At 44.1% G+C, this 15,820-nt stretch overlaps 1 protein-coding gene across 5 annotated transcripts in view; it reads left to right on the forward strand.

The window, feature by feature from the left end:
* LOC138285015 (protein Aster-B) overlaps positions 1–15,820 on the forward strand; it is a 405,970-nt gene that overhangs the window by 264,296 nt on the left and 125,854 nt on the right. For all 5 annotated transcript variants that reach the window (XM_069224429.1, XM_069224431.1, XM_069224428.1 and 2 more), the window contains one exon: positions 14,576–14,691. In XM_069224429.1, the coding sequence (XP_069080530.1) occupies positions 14,576–14,691 (116 nt within the window). The remainder of the gene's footprint in view (positions 1–14,575; positions 14,692–15,820) is intronic.

Genomic DNA, 15,820 nt, shown 5'->3' on the forward strand with positions numbered 1-15,820 from the left:
ATTCCATACTCCCTAATGACCCAGATTTATATCCTGCAAGGCCTTCACCCCGTGAGGATACAACAGCATACAACCAAATTATTGAAACTGCAGCAGCATACCATAATGTACATATGTACACTGACCCTATCAAAGAGGATTTCCTCTTTGACACTTTAACCAACATGCATAAAGAGAGTCAGTTCCTACCCATGCCTCCAGATATGCTTAGACATGCCAGAAAGATCTTTAAAGAACCTATTAGGTCAAGAGTAATTACACCAAGGGTTCTTAAAAAAAATATAAAGCTGCACCCTCAGATCCAACTTTTGTAAAATCACATCTACCTCCAGATTGTATAGTTGTAACTGCGGCATAAAAGTGTGCTAATAGTCAGTCCACAGAAGATACTTCTCCTGATAAGCAGAGCAAAAAAACTGGGTGCAGCGGGCAAAAAGTTAGCTGCTCAAGCTTCAGATCATTAGAGAAATGCAAATTCTCAGGAACTTATGGCAAGGTATGATAGGGCCCATTGGGACAAAATGGAGGAACTGCTCCAGTGTCTTCTACAGGAACATCAGAAAAAAGGTCAGGAGATAGACTCCGAAGGCCAGGCTATCTCAAACAATTCAATTAGATGTGCCATTGATGCAGCAGATACAGCTGCACGTGGTGTAAACAGCAGTGTTATTATAAGAAGGCATGCTTGGTTGAGGTGCTCAGACTTCAACCCAGAAATACAACAGGAAGTTCTCAACATGCCTTTCGATAAAGAATTCTTATTTGCCCCAGAGGTGGCTACCACTATTGACAAGGTAAAAAAAAAACACAGAAACAGCTAAAGCTATGGGTGCCCTAATAACTACACCAACTAGGGGTAATTTTTGTAGGCCACAATTTAGGGGAGGTTTTAAGACATCATCTACCGAGCCTTCTACCTCCCAAACTAAACAAGGAACACATTTTTACAATAGAGGTTCCTTCAGAGGCTCTTACAGGGATGCAAATAAGAGAGGCAGGGGTAAGGCATCCTCCTCTTGAGGTTCTGCCTTGAATAAAACACAGAGACTTCATACAAATCCCAACAGCACACACCTCTCCACTGGGGGGAAGGCTAGCAAATTTGTATCCCCAAAGGTCCAATATCACCAAAGATCAATGGGTTCTATCAATTCTGCAGCATGATTATTGTCTAGAAGTCATTTCCACTTCACAAATATTCCCCCTCGCGTTCACAAACTCTCACACGATCATCTCATTCTCTTAAAGGAAGAGGTGCAATCCCTTCTTCTCAAAGGGACTATAGAACCAGTTCCCCTATCTCAACAAGGGTTCGGAGTATATTCACTATACTTCCTTATACCGAAGAAAGAAGGGTCATTAACACCAATTCTGGACCTCAAACCTCTCAACCTTAACACACTTTCAGAGCATTTTCATATGGTCTCTCTGCAAGATGTTATTCCCCTACTACAGCAAGGAGATTATATGACAGCATTAGATCTCAAAGATGCTTATTTCCACATTCCCATACGTCCAGCACATCACAGAGATCTCTAATTTGGCATTGCAGGAAAACATTATCAATTCAAGGTTCTACCATTCGGGGTAACAACCGCTCCCAGGGTACAAAATGCTTAGCAGTAGTAGCTGCATTCCTAAGAAGACAACATATTCACGTTTTACCATACTTGGACGGTTGGCTCATCAAAGCCAATACCATCCAACAATGTCAGAAGCATACTCGGTACACAGTAAACCTTGAACACACTGGGGGATTTACAATCACATTTCTCAAATCCCATCTCCAACCCTCACAGATACAGCCTTACCTGGGATCAGTTCTCAATACTCACTCAGGGTTGGATATCCAAACACAGCAAGGATTCAAGCATTCCAAACTCTTCCGTCTCAATTACAGGAGAACCATATTTTCACAGTGAGACGAGTGATGCAGCTATTAGGGATGATGGCTTCCTGCATTGCCATCGTTCCTTGTGCCAGACTACACATGCGTCTATTACAGCAGTGTCTGTCTCGTCAGTGGTCTCAGTCACAGGGTCATCTTCAGGATCTAGTGTTGTTGGACCACCAGACTCATCTCTATTGTCCCTTCTAGCTCAGGCAATTTGTAAGTGGGTAATTCACAATTACATTCAGTTACTGGTAGAATATGCCCCAGGAATGGACAATCAGTTTGCTGACCTCCGAAGCAAGACGCAGCTACAAGTCCACAAATGGAAAATTCACCCAGAAGTTCTTCACCAATACTTTCACCTCTGGAGAACACCGACATAGATCTATTCACCACTGTAGAAAGTTGAAAATGACAAAACTTTGCGTTCAGATACCCACACCCTCAGTCCAAGGGCAATCTCTGTGAATGAACTGGTTACGGATATTTGCTTAAGCTTTTCTGCCTTTCCCACTCATTCCATTTCTGGTTCGCAAACGGGACAAACATCACTCACCATGATCCCTGTAGCCCCCACATAGGCATGCCAACCTTGGTACACAACACTTGGATCTTTCTGTGGTTCCCCACTAAAAACTTCCCAACAGACCAGACCTTTTGACTCAAAAAACAAGGTCATATAAGACATCCAGACCCAAAACACTCAATCTTGTGATTTGGCTCCTGAAGCACGTAAACCTACAACTAGACAGTGTTATGCTGAAAAATGGAAACGTTTTGTATGCTACTGTCAACCTAGACACATTGACCCACTCAAAGCTTCCGTGCAACACATTGTTATCTGTTACATTTACAAAAAGCAAATTTAGCATACTCATCTGTTAGACTTCATTTAGCAGCTATAGCTGCTTACCTCCAAAACAGACAACATATTTCTTTGTTCAGAATTCCTGTTATTAAAGCATTTATGGAATGACTTAAGGGGTTATTTCACCCAAGGTTCCTCCAGCTCCAGTACAGAACCTTAATATTGTCCTTACTAGACCTATTGGTCCACCATTTAAACCCATGCACTCCTGTTTTTTGCAATGTCTTTCATGGAAATTTGCCTTTTTAGTAGCTATCACTTCTCTACGATGTGTAGGTGAATTACAAGCTTTCACTTTAGAAGAACACCTTTTTCAAGTACATAAAGATAGAGTAGGCCTTAGGAAAAACCTTAAATTCCTCCCAAAAGTATTTTCAGCATTTCACATTAACCAATCAGTTGAGTTATCTGTTTTTTTCCCACAGCCACACTCAGTTGCTGAAAGAGCTTTACAGTGACAGGACTAAACGTTTTCGAACATTTAAACAGCTTTTTGTAGCATTTTCAATGCCTCACAAAGCCAATCCAATTTCATAAAACGGAATGCTAGATGGATAGTCAAGTGTATTCAGACTTGTTATCCGAAAGCTGAAAGACAAATACCTACAGCTCCTAGAGCACACTCTACCAGAAAAAAAGGTGCTTCTGTGGCCTTTGTAGGAAACATTGCAATAGCAGATATTTTAAGGCTGCTACTTGGTCTACACCACACACATTCACTAAACACTATTGTGTAGTAGATGTTTTAGCCCACCAACAAACAAAAGTTGGCAAGGCAGTGTTCAGGACACGTTTTTAAGCTACTCCAACTCCTACAGCTAGCCACCAATTACTTGGAGGGGACTGCTTTACAGTCTATGGAAAGCATATGTACCTACAGCCACACATGCCATTGAACAGAAAATATTACTCACCAAGTAGACACCTGTTTGTGGCATGTAGTGCTGTAGATTTCTTTAGATTCACATGCGCCCTCCCTCCTCCCCAGAAGCCTGTAGTCATTGTAGTTAATTTATTCCACAAATATTGTACATATGTATATGAACTGCATGGATGGAGATATATATATGTTCGGTGGCATGTGTAGCTGCAGATACACATGCTGTGCATTGTCCTGCCATCTAGTGTTGGGCTCGTAGTGTTACATGTTGTTTTTCTTCGAAGAAGTCTTTTCAAGTCACGAGACCGAGGGTCTCCTCCCTTTCGGCTCCATTGCGCATGGGCGTCGACTCCATCTTAGATTGTTTTCTTTCCGCCATCGGGTTCGGACGTGTTCCTCTTCGCTCCGTATTTCGAATCGGGAAAGTTAGCTAAATATCGAAAATTCGACTGTATTGTTTGCGCGCGGTACCGGTTTAGTGTTAGCATATCGACACCAACAGTAGAAGCACTCCGGCGGCCCTTCTGGGCTTCTGCTCTTTAGCGGGGCCTGGTCGGCCCGACCGCATCCACTGACAAAACTAATGGACCGGACCCCCTTCCGCTTCTGTCCGAAGTGGCACTTGAAGTATCCCTATACAGACCAACACTTGGGGGGTCATTACGACCTCGGCGGTCTTTTCAAAAGACCGCTGAGGCCGCAGGAGACAGAATACCGCCATTGCCGGCGGTATTTCTGGCTCCCTATTATGACATTTCCGCTGTGCCAGCGGACGGTAACAGTGTTACCGTCCGCTGGCCCAGCGGAAATGTCACATCAACATTGCTGCCGGCTCATAATAGAGCGTGCGGCAATGCTGATGTGCAGCGGGTGCAGTAGCACCTGTTGCGCATTTCACTGCCCGAAATTCGGGCAGTGAAATGCGCGACGGGGCTATGACTGGGGGCCCCTGCATTGCCCATGCCAAGTGCATGGGCAGTGCAGGGTCCCCCAGGGGCACCCCAAGTCCCCTTACCGCCAGCCTCTCAATGGCGGTGTGTACCGCCACGGACAGGCTGGCAGTCGGGGACTTATAATCCCCAGGGCTGCGGTGCATGCACCGCTGCCCTGGGGATTATGACCGCCAGGCGGAATCCTGGTGGGAAAGTAGAGGGGCCGGCGGTATGGCCGTGGCTTTTCCGCCACGGTCATAATTGCTGGCGGAACACCGCCAGCCTGTTGGCGGTGTTACCGCCAACTTACCGCCGGCCGCCAGGGTCGTAATGACCCCCTTGGTCTGTAATCTGTGTTTAGCACCAGAACACAGGGAGGATACTTGTGAGGCCTGTCGAGCGTTTCGATCAAAAAAGACCCTACGTGATCGAAGAGCGAGAAAACTTCAAATGGCGTTGACGCCGAGAGAACAACTCGACGTCGAAGAGGAGGAAAGAATTTCCATTCAGGGGACGGACTCTGATGAATCCTAAAGTGAACGACCCACAACAGTGCAGAAAACAGTGAGTAAAACTGCCCCATCCAAAACTCACACAAAGATCATAAAGGCCAAGGGGATGCCACCGCCAGCAGGCCATGGCTTAACCCATTGAAAAGAAGGTGACCAAACATCGGCACCGAAAAAGGCCAAAGAATTGCCAAAGACATCCAACTCCGGTCGAGATTCAGGCACCGAACGATCTCGGCACCGAGAGTTCGACTCACCCAAGGTGAGAAAGGATATGTCAGAACCGAAAAAGACTTTCTCGGAAGATTCGGTACTGAAAAAAGCGGCTTTGGAGCCGAAAAGAAGCTCTTACACAGAAGAGCAAGGACTTTCCAGCCAAATGCAAAAGCACAGATTTGAGCAGGAAATAAGTATGGGGGAACCAGACCATACGCAAAGGAGGTTGCATATCCAGAAAGAGACTGAAAAAATACAAACTCTTCCTCCAATCAAAACCAAAAGAAAGCTGGCATTTCAAGAGTCAGAAATGCAGCCAAAGGCGAAAGTGGCCAGAGATAAAACCCCACCACCGAGGTTTTCGCCGCAACCTTCCCCACTACACTCACCACAACTGTCCCCGGTAACAACACCTCCAATGTAGTCACCTACGCATACAGGGATGACACAGGATGATCAGAATGCATGGGACTTACATGATGCTCCAGTATCAGACAACAGCCCAGATTGTTACCCAACAAGGCCGTCACCTCCAGAGGACAGTACTGCATATACGCAGGTACTATCAAGGGCAGCTACGTTCCACAATGTAGCAATGCATTCAGAGCCAATAGAGGATGATTTCCTGTTCAACACCTTGGCATCCACCCACACTTCCTACCAAAGTCTGCCAATGCTCCCGGGCATGCTCAAGCACACAAAACAGGTATTCCAGGAGCCAGTGAAAGGAAGGGCTATCACGCCTAGGGTGGAGAAAAAATACAAGCCTCCCCCAACGGGCCCTGTGTTTATAACACAGCAACTTACATCAGACTTGTGGTTGTAGGAGCAGCAAGAAAGAGGGCAAACTCTCACTCATCAGGAGACGCTCCACCGCCTGACAAAGAGAGTAGGAAGTTTGATGCAGCAGGCACACGAGAAGCAGCACAGGCAGCCAATCAATGGCGAATCGCAAACTCGCAAGCCCTACTGGCTCGCTACGACAGGGCACACTGGGACGAGATGCAACATATTATACAGCACTTGCCCAAAGAACACCAGAACCGTGCCCAACAGGTTGTTGAAGAAGGACAAGCAATATCCAACAACCAAATAAGGTCCGCATTAGACTCGGCAGACACAGCAGCACGAACAGTCAACACTGCGGTAACAATTCGCAGGCATGCATGGTTACGAAGCTCAGGATTCAAGCCAGAAATCCAACAAGCTGTGTTGAACATGCCTTTTAACCAAGAACAATTGTTTGGGCTGGAAGTGGACACAGCAATTGAAAAATTAAAGAAGGACATGGACACGGCCAAAGCCATGGGCGCACTCCACTCCCCGCAAAGCAGAGGCACATTTAGAAAGCCACATTTTAGAGGGAGGTTTCGTATGTAATCACCAGAGCCTTCCACCTCGGAAACCAGACCTACCTATCAGGGACAATACCAGAGAGGAGGGTTTTGAGGCTCATATAGGGGTGGACAATTCCCAAGAACAATGGGAAAATTCCAGACACCCAAGACAAGTCAAACCAAACAGCGACTTCAATGTCACAAACCCCCAACACTTAACACCAGTGGGGGGAAGACTTACTGCATACTACCAAAACTGGACACACATAACTACGGACGCATGGGTCCTAGCCATTATCTAACATGGTTATTGCATAGAATTCATAAATTTCCCGCCAGATGTGCCCCCAAGAGCACACAATATGTCCAAACAACACTTAGACCTGTTACAACTGGAAGTCCAAGCATTGTTACAAAAACAAGCAATCGAGTTAGCACCCAACCATCAGAAAGGAACAGGTGTCTACTCACTATATTTCCTAATTCCAAAGAAAGACAAAACGTTAAGACCCATATTAGACCTCAGAACACTGAGGGGGTTATTCTAACTTTGGAGGAGTGTTAATCCGTCCCAAAAGGGACGGTAAAGTGACGGATATACCACCAGCTGTATTACGAGTTCCATAGGATATAATGGACTCGTAATACGGCTGGTGGTAAATCTGTCACTTTTCCGTCACTTTTGGGACGGATTAACACCTCCTCCAAAGTTAGAATAACCCCCTGAATCTCTTCATCAAGTCGGATCACTTCCACATGGTAACACTTCAAGACGTGGTTCCCTTACTAAAAAAAGAGGACTACATGTCAACGTTAGATCTCAAGGATGCATACTTTCACATACCCATACATCCTTCTCACAGAAAATACTTAAGGTTTGTAATACACGGCGTGCACTATCAATTCAAAGTGTTACCGTTCGAGATAACAACAGCCCCATGGTATTCACAAAATGCCTTGCAGTAGTAGCCGCTCACATAAGGAGACAGCACATGCACGTATTCCCATACTTAGACGACTGGTTAATAAAAACCAGCACTCAACAACAGTGTCTTCTTCACACGCAATACGTTATAGAAACTCTACACAAACTAGGATTTTCTATAAATTACCAAAAATCACATCTGCAGCCATCCCAAATACAACAATACTTGGGAGCAACACTCAACACACAAAAAGCGATTGCCACTCCAAGTCCACAAAGGGTACAAGCGTTCCAAAATATAATATTAAACATACAGCCAAACCAACACTACCAAGTAAGGTTTGTAATGAAACTTCTAGGCATGATGTCTTCATGCATAGCCATTGTCCCAAACGTGAGATTACACATGCGGCCCTTGCAACAGTGCCTAGCAAAACAATGGACACAAGCACAGGGTCAACTCCAAGATCTAGTGTTGGTAGACCGCCAGACACACTTCTCGCTTCAATGGTGGAACCCTATAAATTTAAACCAAGGGCGGCCATTCCAGGACCCAGTGCCTCAAGACGTGATCACAACAGATGCTTCCATGATGGGGTGGGGAGCACACCTCAACCAACACAGCATACAGGGACAATGGGATAATCAACAAAAACAACTGCACATAAATCATTTAGAACTGTTGGCAGTGTTTCTAGCATTAAAAGCATTTCAACCACTGATAGCCCACAAACACATTCTTGTCAAAACCCATAACATGACGACAATGTATTACCTCAACAAACAAGGAGGGACACACTTGTCACAACTGTGTCTCTTAGCACAGAAAATTTGGCATTGGGCAATTCACAATCACATTCGCCTAATAGCACAATACATCCCAGGCATTCAGAACCAGTTGGCCGACAATCTCAGTCGAGATCACCAACAAACACACGAATGGGAAATTCATCCCCAGATCCTACAAAATTACTTTCTACGCTGGTGAACACCAAAAATAGACCTATTCACAACAAAAGAAAAAGCAAAATGCCAAACCTTCGCGTCCAAGTACCCACACCCTCAGTCCAAGGGCAATGCATTATGGATCAGTTGGTCAGGGATATTTGCTTACGCTTTTCCCCCTCTCCCACTCATTCCTTATCTGGTAAACAAACTAAGTCAAAACAAACTCAAACTAATACTTATAGCACCAACCTGGGCTCGCCAACTGTGGCACAGAACACTGCTAGATTTATCAGTAGTACCTCACATCAAATTACCAAACAGGCCAGATCTGTTAACGCAACGCAAACAACAGATCAGACACCCGAATCCAGCATCGCTCAATCTAGCAATCTGGCTCCTGAAATCTTAGAATTTGGACATTTAGACCTTACACAAGAATGTATGGAGGTCATTAAACAAGCTAGAAACCCACTACAAGACATTATTATGCAAACAAATGGAAAAGATTTGTTTACTACTGCCACACTAATCAAAGTCAACCAGTACATGCTTCCGCAAAGGACATTGTAGGCTACTTATTACACTTACAAAAGTCTAAACTAGCATTCTCTTCAATTAAAATACATCTCACGGCAATATCGGCCTATCTGCAAATTACACATTCAACATCGCTTTTTAGAATCCCAGTCATCAAAGCATTTATGGAGGGACTAAAAAGAATCATACCCCCAAGAACACCACCAGTACCTTCGTGGAACCTTAATATTGTCTTAACACGACTCATGGGACCACCATTCGAACCCATGCACTCTTGTGAGATGCAGTACTTAACTTGGAAAGTCACCTTTGCAATAGCTATCACATTCCTTAGAAGAGTAAGTGAGATACAAGCATTTACTATACAAGAACCCTTTATACAAATACATAAACATAAAGTGGTTCTCCGTACAAATCCCAAATTCTTACCAAAAGTCATATCGCCGTTCCACCTAAACCAAATAGTTGAACTTTCAGTCTTCTTTCCACAACCAGACTCAGTAGCCGAAAGAGCCTTACATACATTAGACATAAAGAGAGCAGTAATGTATTACATTGATAGGACAAAACAATTTCGTAAAACAAAACAATTGTTTGTAGCCTTCCAAAAACCTCATGCAGGTAATCCTACATCCAAACAAGGCATTGCCAGATGGATAGTTAAATGTATTCAAACTTGCTATATCAAAGCAAAAAGAGATCTACCTATTACACCAAAAGCGCATTCCACTAGGAAAAAAGGCGCCAAAAAGGCTTTTCTGGGAAATATACCTATGACTGAAATTTGTAAGGCAGACACCTGATCTACGCCTCATACATTTACGAAGCATTACTGTGTAGATGTGTTAACAACACAACAAGCCACAGTAGGACATGCTGTATTAAGAACATTATTTCAAACAACTTCAACTCCTACAGGCTAAGCCACTGCTTTTTAGGGGAGGTTACTGCTTATTAGTCTATGCACAGCACGTGTATCTGCAGCTACACATGCCCCCGAACGGAAAATGTCACTTACCCAGTGTACATCTGTTCGTGGCATGAGGCGCTGCAGATTCACATGCGCCCTCCCACCTCCCCGGGAGCCTGTAGCCATTGTTAGTTGAATAAAATTTTTAAATTTGTAAATAAATATTATTTCAATACACATTATGTACATACACACCTACTCCATTGCATGGGCACATCTAGTATACTCTCAACTCCTACCTCACCCTCAGCGGGGATAACAATCTAAGATGAAGTCGACGCCCATGCGCAATGGAGCTGAAAGGGAGGAGTCCCTCGGTCTTATGACTCGAAAAGACTTCTTCGAAGAAAAACAACTTGTAACACTTCGAGCCCAACACTAGATGGCAGAATAATGCACAGCATGTGAATCTGCAGCGTTTCATGCCACGAACAGATGTACACTGGGTAAGTGACATTTTCCATATATATATATCGATATATACATATATATATACTCCTAACAAAGGACTTGATGCCCATGCGCACTATCACCGAGAGAAGTAGTCACTCGATCTTGTGACTCAAAAACACTCTTCGAAGAAAAACAACTTGTAACACACAAGATGGCAGACTTATGCAAAACATATGAATCTATAGCACTACATGCCACGATGTCTACTGGGTAAGTAACATTTTCCTTCTGCTGCGTTCTTCTAGTTTGTCTAAAATCCAGTGCTCACCAATGTGGTGCCTCTTTGAAACAGTGGCAAAGCCCTTGAGAGAGACTTCTCTTCATCGCTTCAAAGATTAAGGACCCCCATAGAACTTGAACTGAGGCTCATACAAAGGCCTTTAACTTTATTCCTCTAGGCTACTGCACTCTACTCCTTTCTACTCCCCACAACTCCACTCCAGGCCACTTTTCTGTATGCCACTCCACGCTGTGCCATTGCACTCTATGCCACTGTACTCTACACCACTCAACTCTACTTTGCACCACTCTACTCTACATCACTGCACTTTATGCCACCATACAGTACTCTGCACCACTCTTCTCTATGCCACTGCACTCTACGCCATTCTACTTTGCACCACTTTGCTCTGTTACACTGTACTTCATGCCACTCTACTCTGCATCACAGGCACCGCTCCACTTTACACTGCTGCAATGTGTCACTCTACTCGGCACCACTCTACTCTATGCCACTGCAGTATATGCCACTCTGCAACATTGCACTCTGTGCCACTCTACTCTGCACCACTCCACCCTAAGCCACTACACTCTACACCACTCTATTCTGCGCCACTTCAGTCTATGCCACTGCACTCTTTAATTTCTACTATACACCACCCTACTCTACGCCACTATACTCTGCACCACTCTATGCCACTGCATTCTGCTCTGCACCACTCCACTCTACGGCACTCCATTCTACACCACTGCATTCTGTGCTATGCCACCCTACTCCACCACACTCCACTCTGCACCACTCCACTCCACCCAGTCTATGCCACTGCACTCTTTGCCACTGCACTCCTTCTTTTATACTCTACACCATCCTACTCTACGCTACTACACTTTGCACCACTCTATGCCACTGCATTCTGCTCTGCACCACTCCACTCTACGCCACTCCATTCTACACCACTGCATTCTGTGCTATGCCACCCTACTCCACCACACTCTATCCCACTCTACTCTACACCATCCACACTGTGCCACTCCCCGCTACTGTACTCTATGCCATTCTACTCTGCCACTCCACGCCACTGCATTCTACACCATTCTACTGTGCACGACTGCACTCTACACAATTGCACTCCATGCCACTCTACTGTAATCCACTCCACTCTACACCAATGCACTCTATGCTGCTCCATGCTACTCTACTTTGCACCACTCGACTCTGTGCCACTGCAGTCTACTATGCACAGTTCCACTCTACACCACTTTACTCTACTCTGCACCACTCTACTCTACTCCATTCCACTTTAGGCCGTGCAGCTGTCTGTCACCACACTCGATGTCACTTTACTCTGAGCCTGTACTGTACACCACTCTGCTGTGCACCACTGCACTGTACGCCTCTCTTCTCTGTTAAAAAAAGAAACAGATGATGGACGGAATGGAATGCAGAACAAATGAAACATTCACCCCCTGTCACAGATCTGGGTTTAATCCATCCGTTTCTTTGCTTGCCATGCCATTCCAGTTTGGACCCAGCCATATGCAGATCAGTCTTGACCCTGTTCCCTTTGGGAACAGTCCAGCCCGAACTGCCAGGCCAGGTCCTCCCTGGACCAGAAACAAGCATCCTGGGACCTGTTTCATTGTATCACCCTTCAACAGCTAGGCTAGCTTGATTCTGGTGGCATAGCAAGCACGGGTCCGACGTCTGGGCATACCCTTCCCACTTGGGGCGACAAATGCAAAAACAACAGATGATGGACGGAATGCAGAACAAATCAAACATTCACCCCAGCCACCGATCTGGGTTTAATCCATCAGTTTTTTTGTTTGCCATGCCATTCCAGTTTGGACCCAGCCATATGCAAATCAGTCTTGACCCTGTTCCCCAAGGGAACAGTCCAGCCCGAACTGCCAGGCCAGGTCCATCATCCTTTTGTGTTGCTAAAGTTGCCATAAGTGGGAAGGTTATGTCGAGACGTGGGCTCCGTGCTCACTATACCACTGGATTCAAGCTAGCCTGGCTGATGAAGGGTGATACCCTGAAATCGGTCCCAGGATGCTTGTTTCTGGTCCAGGGAGGACCTGGCCTGGCAGTTTGGGCTGGACTGTTCCCATGAGGAACAGGTTCAAGACTGATCTGCATATGGCTGGGTCCAAACTGGGGTAGCATGGTGAGCAAAAGAACGATGGATTAAACCCAGATCTGTGATTGGGGTGAATGTTTGATTTGATCTGCAGTCCGTCCATCATCCTTTTGTGTCTCTTCTCTGTTCTGCATCACTCTTCTCCAGTGCACTCCATGGCCACTCCACTCCACACCACTCTACTCAATGCCAGTCCACTCTACTCCACTTTATGCCACTTTACTCTATGCCACTCTCCTTCACTGTATGTCACTCTGTGCCACTCCACTCTATGGCCCACTCTACAACTCTACTCTACGCCAATCCACTCTGGGTCACTACACTCTTCACCACTTTAATCCACACTACTCTATTCCACTCTACACCACTCTACGCCATTCCTTTCCATTCCACTGTAGTCTGCTGTGCAACTTAGCTAAACGACCTTGGCAAAGCAAATAACTCTTACATTGGCGAAACCTATTGGCTTTGCCTATGCTTGTTTTGTTTGAAATTATCAGCTGTTGGTAGTGCTATTGTGACTACTTGTTTTGGAGCTCTTTGAAATGTATGTAGAATTTTTAGGCTGGGTCTTAAATGTTTGTTATTGGGAGGTTTCGTAACAATAGAGAATTTGGCTACTTTCTAACTGGGTGCCATTTGTGAGCAGAGGAATGGAATGCATTCTTATAGTTGGGATATTATGAAGTGTTTTGGCTTCATTACTACTTAGTGCTGGTACTAAGTAATATTTTCCTATGGATGACTGAGAACTTCTGGTTTCACTATAGTCAGAGATTCACAAACTATGGCAGACTACGAAGTATGTCAAGGATGCAAAGATCTTTGCAGCTTGTGGTGAAGGATTGGCAGATGTTTGCCATCCAGCTGCCCAATAACTCTGCTAGTTCTCAATGTGTTTGAAACTCCACTGTGATGAATTAGAATTTATTTCCAGTAGGTAATATATATTTTAAATTGTCTGTAATAGAATGCCAAAGGACTCAAGAAAAATGTATGAAGGGAAGCAATCCCTGCCATTTTAACATTCAAGAGGAGTCCAAAGTTAACAATACTAGGAAACAAGCCACTTTCTAGTAAAAGGAATGTAGTTTGAGGTCAGCTAGACACCAAGTGAGATTAATTTTGTTTAACAGCTGCTCCTTCTGTCTGTTGTAGGAAAGAGTTAATTTATAATTTGTACATGGGTTTATGATCTTTAGCAGGTTATGGCACAAGTGGCTTGTTATTTAAACAGTGGAAGCATTTGTGAATGTTCTATTTGTTATTTATTGTGATTTGAAATGGAAAAGGGATACATAAGGGTTGTCTCCTGGGCAGGTTTGTTTATTTAACACTTAAGCTTATCCTTACCCCAGCCTGTGGTGATCGTGTTGGACTGTTCCAATTGACTAAGGGGACTTAATGCAATCTGAAATAGCGGTTTCTTTAAGGTTTCTGTCTGTTTGTATTTGTGCAAAACACTATTTTCAAACTGTGGATGGTTTTGCTATGCTCTGTCCTTGAAAAGGTGATTTCATATTTGCATGTAGATTTTTTTAAGTTTGGCTCTTTTTAAAAAATCTCTGACATTGAGTTTAGATGTTTTTCTGTATGTGGCGTACTGTCAATATTTGGATGTGTATTTTATTGTGTTACATTTTTAAAAGGTTGAACCTGCATGATGTGTGCTGGTTTCTCCTACTATTCTTCCCTTATTTAAGGTTACATTCACCAGTGATGCAGATTACTTTTCCTCCACAGCCCTTATGTCCAAAGGAGCTCTGGCACTTTGTCCATCAGTGTTACGGGAATGAGCTGGGGCTCACCAGTGACGATGAGGATTACGTGCCACCTGATGATGACTTCAACACAATGGGGTAGGTCCCAGTTACATATATTTTTATATAACACATGAGAGACCCAGTCCGTGATGGCAATATACTTGATAACTGGTGAAAGGAAGTCAAATGGCATACAACAAAGTAAAAAAAGATCAAAAACACAAAAAATTGATATCTGGGATACATGATACAAGTAAGGGAATAGGTAAGAAAGATAAATACCATCAGGCGTATTAAGGAGGACAGGAAGAAGGTAAAATGCAGTTGAAGTGAGAATCAATTGTAAACACAAAAAACATGCACCTACTCTTTCTGTGAAGATTCAGAGTGGACATAAGATTGAATGTTTCTCATATGTATTCTGATGCTTTATTGGTGCAGGTTGGGTGACTCTTCAGCTCTTTTACCATTGCTCATTAGCCAAGTAGACAACCTTTCCAGTTGCCAATGTTGTATTTGTACATCTGTATTCTACACAACATCCTTCTGTGTGCAGAAATGTTGGCATGAGTGCAGGAATTATGATCATATTTTCTGAACCCAGATTTATTTTCCTGAAAATTCTGAAAAGTCGTTAGGCTCTCTAAATTGGCTCTCTAAAAACTAAGAACTGTCATAGATAGACTCTAAGCAGTATTCTCTAGTCACAACTGCTGTTCTTGGTTGGGTTGACAATAAAGCCACTGTGGGATCTGAATCCCAATATTTTACTGCACCCCAATATTTTGATCACCTGAAAAATGTACCTCTGGTGACTCAGCTCTGGCACTCTTGATCTAGCAATAAGAGACACCACACTCTTCCAACATCAGGCCCATCAAAATAGAGTGATATAATAATGACTGAGGCCACTCAATAACTGGGTTCTAGATCAGTAAAAGTTACATGGTTTTATCACAAAATCTCAAAATAGGCAATACAGAAGAACTAGAATGCTGTGTAGGCTCAGATACAGAGTACATAGTCAGAAATCAAAGTCATTTATATTCCCAATAATCAGCAGAAATCCTATTCAGCATTCCTAGAGGAAAAGGAAAAGTCTCAAAATAATCAAACAAAGTCCTGTGAGGAAAAGTCTCAAGGCTCACCCCCAAAACCAATGGTTTTTAAACACATTTTACTCATTGGTAATAAGCACAAAACTGCAAATTCAGCATGGCATGAT

Source organism: Pleurodeles waltl, chromosome 3_1 (genome assembly GCF_031143425.1).
Source record: "Pleurodeles waltl isolate 20211129_DDA chromosome 3_1, aPleWal1.hap1.20221129, whole genome shotgun sequence".
Taxonomy (NCBI): Eukaryota; Metazoa; Chordata; class Amphibia; order Caudata; family Salamandridae; genus Pleurodeles; species Pleurodeles waltl.